General features: G+C 33.7%; 1 protein-coding gene across 2 annotated transcripts in view; it reads right to left on the bottom strand.

The window, feature by feature from the left end:
* fbxw11a (F-box and WD repeat domain containing 11a) overlaps positions 1-14,321 on the bottom strand; it is a 37,969-nt gene that overhangs the window by 17,843 nt on the left and 5,805 nt on the right. Inside the window, exons 2-4 of one of the 2 annotated variants that reach the window (XM_087280208.1) lie at positions 12,426-12,530; positions 6,143-6,211; positions 1,816-2,035 (exon numbers count right to left, since the gene is read on the bottom strand). In XM_087280208.1, coding sequence (XP_087136334.1) covers positions 1,816-2,035; positions 6,143-6,211; positions 12,426-12,530 — 394 coding nt within the window. 2 annotated transcript variants of the gene reach the window in all.

The raw sequence follows: 14,321 nt of genomic DNA on the forward strand, positions 1-14,321 counted from the left end.
ATATAAAATTGCAGTTAACTTGTAGTAATATACCATAATGTATGTGTAATACTAAATGTAAAATAATTATTTATGATGCACAGATATAAAGCTTATAGTTAGCTTAACTTCATGTCCTGAAACTAAAGACATTTTGAAAATATTATACATTAGATGTAAATCAAGAATATACATTAATTTGGAAAAGATATATATTAAAAAAATAATAATAATAAATAAATAATATACATATATAAATAAATAAAATATAAAAAAATTAAGCTGAAAACAGAAAAGCAGCTAGCTCTCTGCAACTCTCACATGGTCGCCCACTAAAGCTAAGCAGGGCTGCGCCTGGTCAGTACCAGGATTGGAGACCACATGGGAAAGCTAGGTTGCTACTGAAAGCAGTGTTAGTGAGGCCAACAGGGGGTGCTCAACCTGCGGTCTGTGTGGGTCCTAATGCCCCAGTATAGTGACGGGGACTCTATACTGCTCAGTCTTTTGGATGAGACATTAAACCAAGTTCCTGGCTCTATGTGGTCTTTAAAAATCCTGGTCAAATTTGCCCACTAGCCTCCGTCCATCATGGCCTCTTAACCATCCCCATATCATAATTAGCGTCATCACTCTGTCTCCTCTCCACCATTCAGCTGCTATGTAGTCTGGCCCAATATGGCTGCTGTCGCGCCATCCTGGAGGATGCCGCACACGGGTGGTGGATGAGGAGATTCCCCCCATTGTGTAAAGCGATTTGAGAGTCGATTGAGAAAGCGATTATAGAAAAGCGCTATATAAATGTAAGAAATTGTTATTAAAGCAAACAAAAATTAAAAATATCAATAAAAACTAGAATATTACCATCAGTGGTATTAAAATGACCCCAATTAAGCACTTTAACATACATTCCTCTGCTTCATTATCATCACTTTGAGTCCACATCACTTCATAAAACGTCTTACCCAGTCCTAAACATCTCATAAATACAGCACACAGACAATTAGCTGTATAAAATATAAAGTATGAAATATGCAAATGACAAAAAAATGACAAATTAAAATAGGATAAAACTTAAGTTTAAACTCATAATAATACTAATAATAATAATATAATAAATATGTTTATTTCCCAGTGATGGGTTGCGGCTGGAAGGGCATCCGCTGCATAAAAACCTGCTGGATAAGTTGGCGGTTCATTCCGCTGTGGCGACCCCGGATTAATAAAGTGACTAAGCCGACAAGAAAATGAATGAATGAATGAATAAATATGTTTATTACTTAAATGTTAATTATTTGTGTTGCACAGATTTGCATATCGTCTTTGGCAGTAAGTTTAACTTTATGTAGTGGAATTCAACAAACAGAAAAGATGTTTTGAAAATAAGATTATATACATTCTTTTAAAACTTATTCAAAAAGAGAACAAAATTACTTTATCTTGCATTAAAATGAAAAAAAAAAATGAATTAACCTGAAAACAAAAATAAAAAAAATTATAGAAATAAATTATATTTTTGAATTGTCTTAAAAATAAATAAAATCAAAATACCAGTATAAATTAAAACTTCAACAGCTGTATTTAAATATACTACAATAACACTAAGCTATATACAATCTTTTTAATTTCAATTATTACCATTTACTCCATGCTAGTTTATCATCATCATAAGTTTTATCCACTCCTAAACATTTCATAATACAAGCAAACAAACAAGTCTCTGCAGGTTCGGATCAGTGTGTAAGTGGGTGTTTCTGGCTGAGTGCCGACAGACACATTTCGGACTCCGCTAATGCATGCGCTTCAGTAGGAGGATTTTCTGAAGTGTGAGTTTGTTACCTGGCAACGCGGTGATGAAGTCTCTCTGTAACATGGGCTTCAGGTAGGAGTTGATGTGTCCGTGCTGATAATGACACATGCGTGCGATCAGATGCTCCACAAACTCCACCTGGTCTGATTCTGACCACTGGTCGAACAGCTGGATGCACAGATCTTTCTCCTTATCAAAGCTGCCTTGAGATGGCCTCTTCCTCGAACCCGCCAAAGAACCGTTCCCTAACTGGACACAAAGAACAATAACGTAAAAGAGAGGGGAAATTAAAACATGCCAAAACTCGATTTCATAGTGCGCTTAAACAAGAGTTAGATTTTTTTTGTTTTAATCCAGCGAGATGTTGCTTATATGAAATAACAGTAACACAAGTATTTATGTATTATTAAGTAAGGTAAGCAAGAAATTATTTATTAGGCAATTAAGAATATATTGATTCATTGAGTAAGTAATTACTAAGTAAGTATTTATTAAGTAATTAAGTATATATTTTTTAATTTGGTAAGTAGTTATTTCTTAAGCAATTAAAAACATATTTATTTATTGAGTAAATATTTATTAAGTATTTATTATGGAAGTATGTATTTATCGAGTAAGTATTTTATTAAGCAAGTATTTATCTAGGAAGTAACTAAGAATTTATTATGCATTTATTTAGTTAGTATTTAGTAAGCAATTAAGTATATATTTATTTATTTGTTTAGTAAGTATTTTATTAAGTATTTGTTAAGTATTTATTAAATATTTGTAATTATTTATTATGTATTTTTAAAGTATTCATTATATATTTATTATGTATTTAAGTATTTTAAAAAGTATTTATTATGTATTTATTAAGTACTTATTACGTATTTATTTATTGAAGTATTTAAGTATTCAAGTATTTATTAGGTATTTTTAATATGTATTTATTAAGTAAATATACATACTTATTTATTTAGTAAAGATTTATTAAGAATTTTTTATTTAATATTTATTAAGTATTTATTAAGTATGTTTTTATTGAGTAATTAAGTATATGTATTTATTTATTTAGCATGTTTTTATATTTATTTATTTAGTTAGTAATATTTATTAAGTATTTATTATGCATGTATTTATTACGTATGTAATTTTATTAAGTATTTGTTTAGTTAGAAAGTATTTATATGCATTTATTAAGAATTTAAGTATTTGTTAGGTATTTATTTAGGAAGTAAGTAACTTAAATGCATTCTAGTAATACTTTATTTTAGCTTTACCATTCTGATGTGCTTAATTTAAGAATTTTTCTAATTACTGTTTGAGTTTTATAATCTTTATTTCAGTTTTAGCTTTTATTTATTTATATTTACTCTTATCAAGTACTTTAAGTGCTTTTCAAAAATTACTTCAACATGTTCGGTTTATTCAATTTTTACACCGTAGAAGTCAGTCACATGTTAAATAATTATTCATATCATATTTAATAACTGACTGAAACTAGTTTATCTGTTTTTTGTGTGTATCTTAACAATTAATTTTAGAAATAAATCTAGAAATGCATTTCTTGTGGTGTTTTAGCATTATTTTAACTATTGTAGTTTGTATTAATATTGGTATAAGCATTTTGTTTTTATTCTTTTTTTTATTTGACTATTAAACTCTATGGTTTATCTGTTTTTCTGGGTGCACTTAATTCATTTTAGAATATTTGTGAAAATGAGCAGAAATAAAATTATGCAATCTAGTATTTATAAAAAAAACCTAATAAACCGGCCCGTTGGTCAACAAGAAAGGGATTAGTTATACATATATATAAATATAAACGCAGATAATGCATAGGCAGATAATGCATACGTTTAAAAATGTGGCTACTGCATATCTGCTGCAGCCATAATAATGGCTCGTTTAAAAATATATGAGATTTTGCTCTCTTTTTTTCCTGCTTAACAGCTGCAACACTAAAAGCAAATTGCTTTTTGATTGATCCCTTTTCATAAATATGGATGACATTTAAATTACCACACAAGCTTGGAAAAACAGCGGCTCTTTCAGCCAGGAATCAGTCTTAGTACAGTTTCTGCTTATATTTTAGAGAAAATTAAATTGTTCTTGCTATAAAATTAAGTTTTAGTTATAGTTATCTATTGTTTTTACTGCAAAAATTATATATATTTTAGAAAATAAGGTCTTGTTTTCAGGAATAATATGCAAAAATGAAAGTTTTTTTTTTTTCATAAAACAAGCCAAGTAATCTGTCAATGGGGTAAGCAAAATATTCTTGTTTTACCTTTTGACATAAATTATTTTGCTTACCCCATTGGCAGATTACATAGCTTGTTTTATAAAAAAAAACTTGCTCCATTTTGACATATTTCTAAAAACAAGACAGTATGTTTTGTTTGTGCTTGATTTAAGAATTTTTTTTAAATTTTGACTAGAAACAAGACAAAAAATAAAGTAAGAAAAGCATTTTTGCAGAGTTGATGTCTGACGTGTTATGCAGTGTAGTTTAATTATACTTCAATTTACACTAAACCAAAATGAAAGAGTTGAAAACGGTTCACACAAAGTGTAAATTCTAAAAACATGTCAACAGCATAAGAAATGATTATTATCGGAATACTAATGTGAAAAATGAAACCACAAATCTGATTATTTTACCAAATGTTGCAATACTTCAATCAGCTTATTGATTACTTAACCCTTTAAGCAAAGGTCTTAGGGTGCTTTCACACCAACACTTTTGTTTCAGGAACGTATCTTGTTTGCCCAGTTAGCGCGGTTCGTTTGGCATATGTGAACAGGGCAATCGCGCTCTGTTCCGCGCCAAAGTGATCGCTCCGAGATCGCTTGAATGAGGTGGTCTCGGCTCGACTGAAACGAACCCTGGAGCGGTTCGATTGCAGTGAGAAAGCGATCCGATCCGAGCGCGGTTATATCACAGTGTTTTATGCATATGTAATAGGCTTACGGCTATATGAAGAGAGATTTATGAGTATGGCGGGAAGTTTCGCGAGTCTCAGGATGCCCGCAAATGAGGGATGATCTCCCGCTAATCTCGCGTCTCCCTCCCCGTCCTCAAATAGGTATCGTCGCGCACCCTTCTCACCCCTCCCCACCGCATCTCTCCTCAGACACGTTAAGCGCGCACCCTGTCAATCACCACCAAACCACCACCTCTCCTGACAGCTGAGCGGGACGCTGCAAAATAAACCCTGACACTCTGACCAATGTGAGGAGAGTTTACTCACACATGACTTGTTTCAGCTCTTTTGGTCCGATTAGAAACTTTGCAGTGTGAAAGTGAACCGCTCCAAGAGCAAAGAGCAACAATGTAACAATTGTAATCTCGGTTTCAGAACAACTGAATCGATACACAGGAGTGAAAGCACCCTTAAACTCAATTCCTGGAGGGCCGCAGCTCTGCACAGTTTTTCTCCAACCCTGATCAAACACAGCTGATCCAACTAATGAAGGTGTTCAAGACTCTTTCAAACACATCGATTATTTATATCAGCTGTGTTTGATCAGGGTTGGAGCAAAACTGTGCAGAGCTGCCGCCCTCAAGGAATTGAGTTTGAGACCTATGCAGGCCCGGATTGGCTAATCGGGAGGACCGGGAGAATTCCCAGTGGGCCGGTCCGTTTTTTGGCCCCGAGGGCCGGTGTCCCTAGTTCCAGAATCTGTTGCTCTCAGCAGTCACACTTTTTAAATTAATTTATTTATTTACTTGACCACAGTCTTCTTATTCATTGTTTTACCGCAGCTCTACTCTTTTTATATTTAACCAGCCTGGAGGTTAATGGTGATTTTTTTCAACATACAACTGTTGTGGTACAGTGGTTAGCACGTTAGATTACGACGCCGCTGACCCGGGTTTGATCCTCGTCTGAGTATGTTTTTTTTTTTTCATTTTTATTGTTAAGACATATAATACTGTTAGGATTGTTGAACATTTGAAGTTCTAAAGCAGCTGTTTTCTCAAAAAAAAAAAAAAAGACGTGATAGTGTAATTAGAAACTGAATTGGAATGACCTTATTTTAATATAGTCAGTCGTGAACTGAGGTGGGCCGGTCTGAGGCTTGAAACTCCGGGGCTAAAAAGGAGTCCCACTCCGGCCCTGGACCTATGCCTTAAAGTCTACACGAGTTGTCACCAAACTTGTTCCTAGAGGGCCGGTGTACTGGAGATTTTAGCTCCAACCCTAATCAAATGGACCTGAACAAGCTAATCAAGGTCTTACTAGGTATACTTGAGACACCCAGGTAGGAATGTTGAGGCAAGTTGGAGCTAAATCCTGCAGGGATATCTGCCCTCCAGGACCAAGATCGGTGACCCCTGTATTTCATGTTATGAAATACAACACACACCTTGAACACTGTTGTCTTCTTTGGAGAAACTTCATCTGTGTTAATCTGAGACTCCATCCCCGTCATGTTCTACAGAGAGACAAGAGAGAGAGATGTTTAACACGAGTAAAGCATTCAGAAAGGTGCAGTCTGGGTATTACATTCCCGAATAACACAAGAGCAGTTTAACAAACACACAGAAACAACCACCACAAACGTACCGCTTAAAACCATCTAATCAGATTTTTAGAGTTTACAGAACAAATTCTGAAGGGAGGGGGTGGGCGGGCTTGGGGCACAGTGGGAGGGGCTTAATGTTTCAGCTGCTTTAATTGGATTGGTCTGCTCTGTTTAAACACACAGTGAGTTCTAATCACGAAAACCACAGAAGCGCATGCACGTGTACATTTAAAAATGCAAACACACATACAAGACAGAGCAATGAAAGCTGGTGTAAAGACATGACCTGCTCGTTTCACATGCACGCCATGCATATATAAGCCCAAAATGATTCAAACCCATGGCAAATTCTGATTTAAAGCTACTTTTATTTAACTAGCAAGACCAGAAATTACACCCAAAAGATAAAGGCCTCTATTTTGACGGTCCATGTGCAGAGCGCAAAACGCAGGGCGCAAATGCTTTCAAGGCGTGTCAGGACGCGTTTTTGCTAATTTAAGGATGGGAAATCTGCTTTGCGCCGTGGCACATGATCTAAAAGGGTTGAGTTTATTTTCTTAATGAGTTATAGGTGTGTTTTGAGAATAAACCAATCAGAGTCTCATCTCCCATTCCCTTTAAGAGCCAGCTGCGTCGCGCCAAGAGCGCATTCGCTATTTACAGGACGCAAAGTAAGTCTAAATGGAAAAAATGAGCATTTCACAAGCAAACAGTTAAAAGTTTTTTAACAGAAAAACAGCATCTACTGCGTGAGAATGAGAGATAATGGATCTACTTTCATTTTCGCTCTTGGATAGGGAAACCTTTACGCACAGACATCAATTAGTCTATAAATAATTAATTGTGTTTGTCAAGCGCAAATATTCGTTTCAAAACTATTTCTAAATTCAGTTCTAATTTCCAGCAAACGAATAAATGAACAATAATAACAAAATGTGCTCAAAAACCTGAGTTATATCCTAATACAGGGATTCCCAAACTTTTCTGCCCACGACCCCCAAAATAACAATGTCAGTGACTCGCGACCCCCAATATCTTCTGAGGTGGTTATAAATCCAGAAATCTTGCATGCAATGGCGCACACCAATAAACCACTAATAAACAATTCTTTGTTGAATTTTTTGTAATGTCTGTCAGTGCTGTAAATAGGCTAGAAACTTTAACCTGGTGTTATAAAATCAATCTGCTGCATCTGAAGCTATTGATGTGCCTTTAATGTAATGTAATTACCCCTAGGGGTGCAATCCAATAGAAATAGTAACTAAAAGCTACTAAAGTAACTATATACAGTAGTACATAGTAACTATAAACAACTATATTTTTCTTTTTTAGTAGGTTATGAATAAAATATGGTAATTCTTATGGTTTATGAAAAATAAATAGATTTTTGGAAATCACCAGGCGACCCCCCCTTCATTGTCCCGTGACCCCTCGGGGGGTCCCGACCCCCACTTTGAGAACCACTGTCCTAATACACATGCTGTGCCCCATATGGTCTAAAACCTGCAGGTGGGCAAATCTAAGCTTGTTTTTAATAAAACAAATATAAATATGGATATAATAAATAATACTGATAATATTAATAACATTATACAAAAGAAAATTGTTATGAATGAACTGAAAAAGCCTCCCGAGATGAAGAAGACATAAAAGCAGTGGTTTTTCATATTTATGTAGGCTAGAAAATAATGTGTTTTGTAATATTTTAATCCTTTATATTTATATCCTATATTATTCTTATAATATCCTATATATATATCCTTAATATTGACATTTTTTCATATGTAAAGATATTTGCCTATTGCTCTCTTGAGTGTATTAAGCAGTGTGTTAGCGAGGTGCAACTCTGCGCCGGAGTTTAGACCGGGTTAGTTTTGGTCTAATGAAAAATCTATTATAGTTTCTCAAAATAGCAACGCGCCAGCAGTGCGCCTCAGAACGCTTTCCTTTTTAGATCAGAACGCCTATGGGTGCACATATGAGTGCTAATGCATTTGCTATTTAAACAGTGTAGTGCAACGCCTCAAAATGACTCTTGCGCCAAGCTAAAAACTACCAAAAGACTATTGTGCTGCGCCTTGTGCCACATTGCGCCGAGTGTATGATAGGGCCCAATAAGATGATGTATAAGAGGCATCACTGAGGGAAAAACATATTCTAGTCAGAATGAATCATTTCTGGTTTCACTGTATATTATGTCCTCAATGAGCTGCAGGACTTTGTTTCTCTTCAGTAATATTGACTTATTTTTGAAGTCTGTTTGTTTTGTGTGTTTGAATGATCTGAAAATCTGTGACTTTAGTGCATTCATGAAGTCGGATTTGCACATTAATGTCTATTTTATAAATATATATATTTGCTATTTCAGCATTATAAGCTGCCAGCTGACTTGCAGACAACAAAGGTTGACAATAGTGCGACGTGTACATGTGTACATTTAATTATCCTGAACTATTTGTTTCAAAAGCATTGCAGTGGGTATCACAGTATGTCATATCAACTGCTGGTATTTGCTTATTTATATTGAATTAGGAGACGAGAACAGAGTGTTCACTACCGGCCAAACATTTGTGTTGATCAGACTTTGGAGTATGAATTAAGCTTGTTATTCTCATCAAAACTGAACCGATTTAAAGGGATAGTTCACCTAAAAATGAAAATTTACTCACTATTTACTCACTCTCGAATGGTTCTAAACCTTTACGAGTTTCTTTCTTCTGCTGAACGCTAAACAATATTTTGAAGAAAGCTAAAAGCTTGTAACCATTTACTTCAATTATAGGAAAAACTAACTATGGAAGTTGATGGTTACATTAAAAAGTAAATGACAGAATTGACATGATGACAAAAAAACAGGTAACCATTGATTTAAACACTATGGAAGTCAATAGTTACAGAATTCCAGCATTTTTCTCAATATTTTCATGTGTGTTTAACAGCAAAAAAACAAACAAACTCATAATTGTTTGAAAAGTAAATTACGCGTGAATTAGTTTTATTTTTGGTTGACCTATGGTGGGACGTCAATAATACGTTTTTAATTATTCTGAACTGTTTGCATTAAAAGCATTACAATGGGTATCACTGCATGTCATTTCTACTGACTTATTTATTATTGAATTAAGGGACGGGAACAGAGCGTTCACTACCGGATAAACATTTGTGCTGATAAGACTTTGAAGTATGAATAAAAGTTTGTTATGCTACTCAAGACTGAACAGATTTGAAGTGATATATCACCCAAAAATGAAAATATACTCACTATTTACTCACTCTCAAGTGGTTCCAAAGCTATATAAATTTCTTTCTTCTGTTGAACACTAAAGAAAACTAGTAACCATTGACTTAAATACAAGTCATTGGTTACAGAATTCCAGCATTTTTCTAAACATCTTCATTTGTTTAACAGCAGAAATAAACTTATGATGGTTTAAAACAAGTAAATGATGAATTATTTTCATTTTTGGTCGAACTAATAAAATAGTACACGTAAAAACAGTAATATAGTGAAGTATTATTACAATTTTAAACACTTGATCTCTATTTTAATGCAGTTTATCTGTTCATGAAACATTTTTCATTATTATTACCAATGTTGAAAATGGTTGTGCTGCTTCAGGTATTTTAGTGTCATTAAAAAATAAAAAAACATTCTAAAGAATAAAACAATTATTTAAAATAAATATTTTTTAACATCATAAATGGCATGAGTGTGATTTTTAATCACTTTAATAAGTGACTGCTGAATTCATTTATTTTTTAATAAAACATGTTTGGGCTGCCCGATAATAAAAAAATTCAACTGCAATATTTATTTTTTTATGCAATATATATATATATATATTACGATATGAATAGGAACGATATGAATTGGGAAGATTATGTAAGGGAAAGGATAAAATACAATAAACTATCTACAAGCAAAGATGAATAAAACAAAACTGCTAATTAAATAAACAGCATTGTATTGTTTTCCGACGTGTCGAACTGTATTCAGGTACACAGTAATTAAATAATCAAATGTAAAATAATAATGCATAGACCTCGTTTTATAAACAATTCAATAAAATTACTTATTTTATTATTTTGAATGTATTTTAAACCCTCAGATTTCAAGCCTCAAAAAACACTTGCAAAATGATAACTTATCATCCAGACTTAACATTGCGTATACTCGCATTGTAACTAAAATGATCAAATTGCGATATTAATGCTGAACCGATATATTGTGCAGCTCTAAAACATGTTATAAAGTTCACTTACTATGACTCTAATTTGGCTTATTTCCCACTTTATCAGTGGTTCCCACAGCGTAATGAACCACCAATTGTCTTATAAAGTGAATTAAGTGAAGAAAGTGGACTGTTCGGTTTTGGGAAACCTTTAGCAGGTCAGTGTGTGCTTCTCAATGGGAAAAGTTTAGATGAGGTGGTGAGACTAAAGCAAACAGACATGCAAAGGAGAAAGATACACATGCAGAGAGAGAGAGAGAAGCGAGAGAGAGAGAAAGGACGTCAAAAAACACAAGTGAAAGCAGACGATCTGTCCTTCCTGCTCAGGCAAACTGAACTTCCTTTTCAATCTGGCCAAAATAAAAGGAGACTAAAATAGACATCTTTCTAAGGTTGACAAAAGTATCTACTTTGGTACCAAAAACAACCATCGATCAATTGATCTATCAGCGGATCACTCATATATCTGCTCATAGACAGATCAGCTGATAGACGCGACTTTAAAAATGCTCCAACGTCCAAGTATTTGTGTTTGTACTTGGTGAACAGCGATAAAAAGTGGTAAACTGATTACCTTCATGGCCAATCACAGTCATTTCTGTTGAATGTGTGAACATAATGACCAATCAGAGGTATTAAATAATGTTCTCAACATCGCTCAAATCTTAGCAAGAAATAAACGTTTTTTTAAATTTCAGCACCAATTAGAGCTGTTTTGAATGTGCACATTCACAATAGTCACATCGCAGGATCTGCAGTGTCGATTTGGGATTATAATTAACCAGAAAACACATTTCAGAAACCATGCAAAGTTTAAACCTAATAGCGAAAGACCTTTTCGATCAATTGATCTATCAGTGGATCGCTCGTATATCCACTCATAGACAGATCAGCTGATTGACGCGACTTTAACACTCCAGTGTTTATTTGTGTTTGTACTTGGTGAACAGCAAAGAAGAGTGGTAAACTGATGACCTTCACGGCCAATCACAGTCATTTCTGTTGAGCTCTTGAACACAACGGCCAATCAATGGTTTTAAATAATGTTCTCAACATCACTCAATGGCGGAAAATAAATGTTTTTAAAATTTCAGTACCGATAAGAGCTGCACAATATATTGTTTCGAATGTGCACATCCACGATAATCGCATAGCAAGATCAGCAACGTCGATTTGGGATGAAAAGTAAGCAGAAAACACATTTCAGAAGACGTATTTAATTATTAATACTAATGAAGACTCCCTAATGTAAAATTATATTAATAAACACAATATACACTGTAAAAATCATCTGTTAATTAACAGTTTCCAAATTATTAGCTTTTCATTTACAGTTATGTATTGTATTATGGGATGTTGATGTTGAAAATTCAACTCAGTTTAACAAAGTGAACTTTATTGGTATTTTGGTATTTTAAATAATATAAAAGATAATATATAGAGAAAAAAGTCTGTAAAATTACAAAACATGTACTGCCAGTTTATTACAAGGTTTTTGTAGCATAATATATAAATACAATACAATAACAATGTCAATAAAAGTCACTTTTTCAAACTTTTCAAGGTTAAAAGTTGTTGGAAGAAAGATTAAGGTCCCATAATGTAATTTAAAAGAATAAATAAACAAGAACAAATAAAAAAATAAAGAAAACTGCTAATTTATAAATATTTTTACATTGTAAAAAAAAAAATTCGCAGACGATAAAAATATAGTATCGATAGTATCGATCAGCATTAGTATCGATTGTTACAGAAGTTGTTATTTCGACAAGCCTACATCAGTTGACCACTCATTAGACCAAAAGACAAGAAGCCAACACACACATACACATGCACACAATCAGACAGACGGACAGAGGAGGAGCAGGAGGTGCTGAAGACGAGAGCAGAACCTGGTTGTGTGCGCGGGACGAGGGGAGGCTCTGCAGGCATCTGAGAGCACACAGACTCTCTGCCACCGACGAACAACCCAGCCAGACAGAACGAGGCAGAGAACACTGTGAGAGAGAGAGAGAGAGAGAGAGAGAGAGAGAGAGAGAGAGAGATGCAAGAGAAGGGGAAACAGAATGGGAATATGTGATAGAGAGACAAAGAAACAGAGACAAAAAGAGGGAAAAAAACAAATAACAACCAACGAAACCAAGGGAAAAAAGGAAAAACAAAGTACAAAATAAAGGATAAGAGGAGCAAAACACAGAAAAAAACATGACATTGAAGAAAAGTAATAACAAATAGGCAAAGAAAGAATGAAAGAAAGAAATAGATACAAACCAAAGAGAAAGAAAAGAAAAAGAATGACGGAAAAAAGGAAAGGAAAACAATGAAAATATGCAATTAGAGAAAAAGAGAGAAAGCAGAGACAAAGAGGAATAAATAAATAGACCAAATAAATGACAAACCAGAGAAGAAAAAACATGGCATTGATGAAAAACAAATCACAAATAGGCAAAGAAAGAAAGAAATAAAAATAATAATAAAAAACAGGAAGAAAGAAAAATAAAAAAACAGAAAAAAGAAAGAAATAAAGAAAGACAGAAAGAAGTAAAAAAACAAAGAGACAGAAAGAGAATTATGAAAAGGAATAGCAGAAGGAACAAGAAAGAAAGAAAGATTGAAAGAAAGAAAGAAAGAAAGAAAGAAAGAAAGAAAGATTGAAAGAAAGAAAAATAAAAAAACGATGAAAAAAGAAAGACAAAAAGACAGAAAAAGATTAAATAATGAAAAGCAAAAGGAACAAACAAGAAAGAAAAAGAAAATGATAAAAAAACAGAAAGAAAAAAGAAAGAAAGAATAACAACACAGAAAGAAAAGAATAAACAATAAGGAATAACAGAAGGAACAACAAAAAAGAAAGGCATGCAATTAATGAAAGTGGTGTGAGGGTCGTACAAGTGAAAGTGTGAAAGAGAAGAGGAGAGTCAGTGTGGAAAGTGAGGAAAAAAACTGTATTAGAGCAACAGTGAGCAACACGCACACACATACACACACAGACCAACAAACCATGAGTGGGCGGGGCAGAGAAGAGGGAGGGGCTTCACAAACTCCTCCTCTTCTGTGCTCCATAAATCATGAGCTAGTTTAGGGCGTGAACGCAAACATCACACACTCGACAGATTCATGCAGTAGAGCCGAGGTGTGTATTTCTGCATGACACTCAATGACGTCTGAAAACAAACTGGTAATGTGTTATTCTTCGATTTTTATTTTTATTTATTTTTTTTTTTCACCTAATGGTTTTCTCTCCCATCCATCTAATTAAAAATACAGTAAAACAATACTGAAAACATTTATTAAAAGTTAAATACATTATAAAATCCAATTATTTTACTATAAAAGGTCTTATATTTTCCTAAAATAAAGATAATTTATGACATTCAGCATTCTAAAGTGCTGATTTGGATATTTATAACTATAGTACGTTTAAATAGTATGTTTTTTATAGTTCATTTATATAAATACTTAAAGGGATAGTTCACCTTAAATGAAAATTCAGGCCATGTTACCAAACTACGTTTTCGCTTAAAAATGCATATTTTGCTCACCGTTTTGGCCTTTTGTCCATGCTGAGACGACTTTTTTAATCAATTGTATTTGCTTTTGCATTACCTTTTTACTTAAGCCTACTTTCACTTGGCTTCGCAGCCAACCGCACACACAATCACGATAGAAACATTAAATAATTCATTCTTTAGTCTAAACCAGTGGTTCTCAAATTGTGGTACGTGTACCACTAGTGGTACGCAGACTTCCTTCTAGTGGTACACGGAGGAATGAAATATGTCATGTAC

Source organism: Danio rerio, chromosome 14 (genome assembly GCF_052040795.2).
Source record: "Danio rerio strain M-AB ecotype USA chromosome 14, GRCz13ab, whole genome shotgun sequence".
NCBI lineage: Eukaryota > Metazoa > Chordata > Actinopteri > Cypriniformes > Danionidae > Danio > Danio rerio.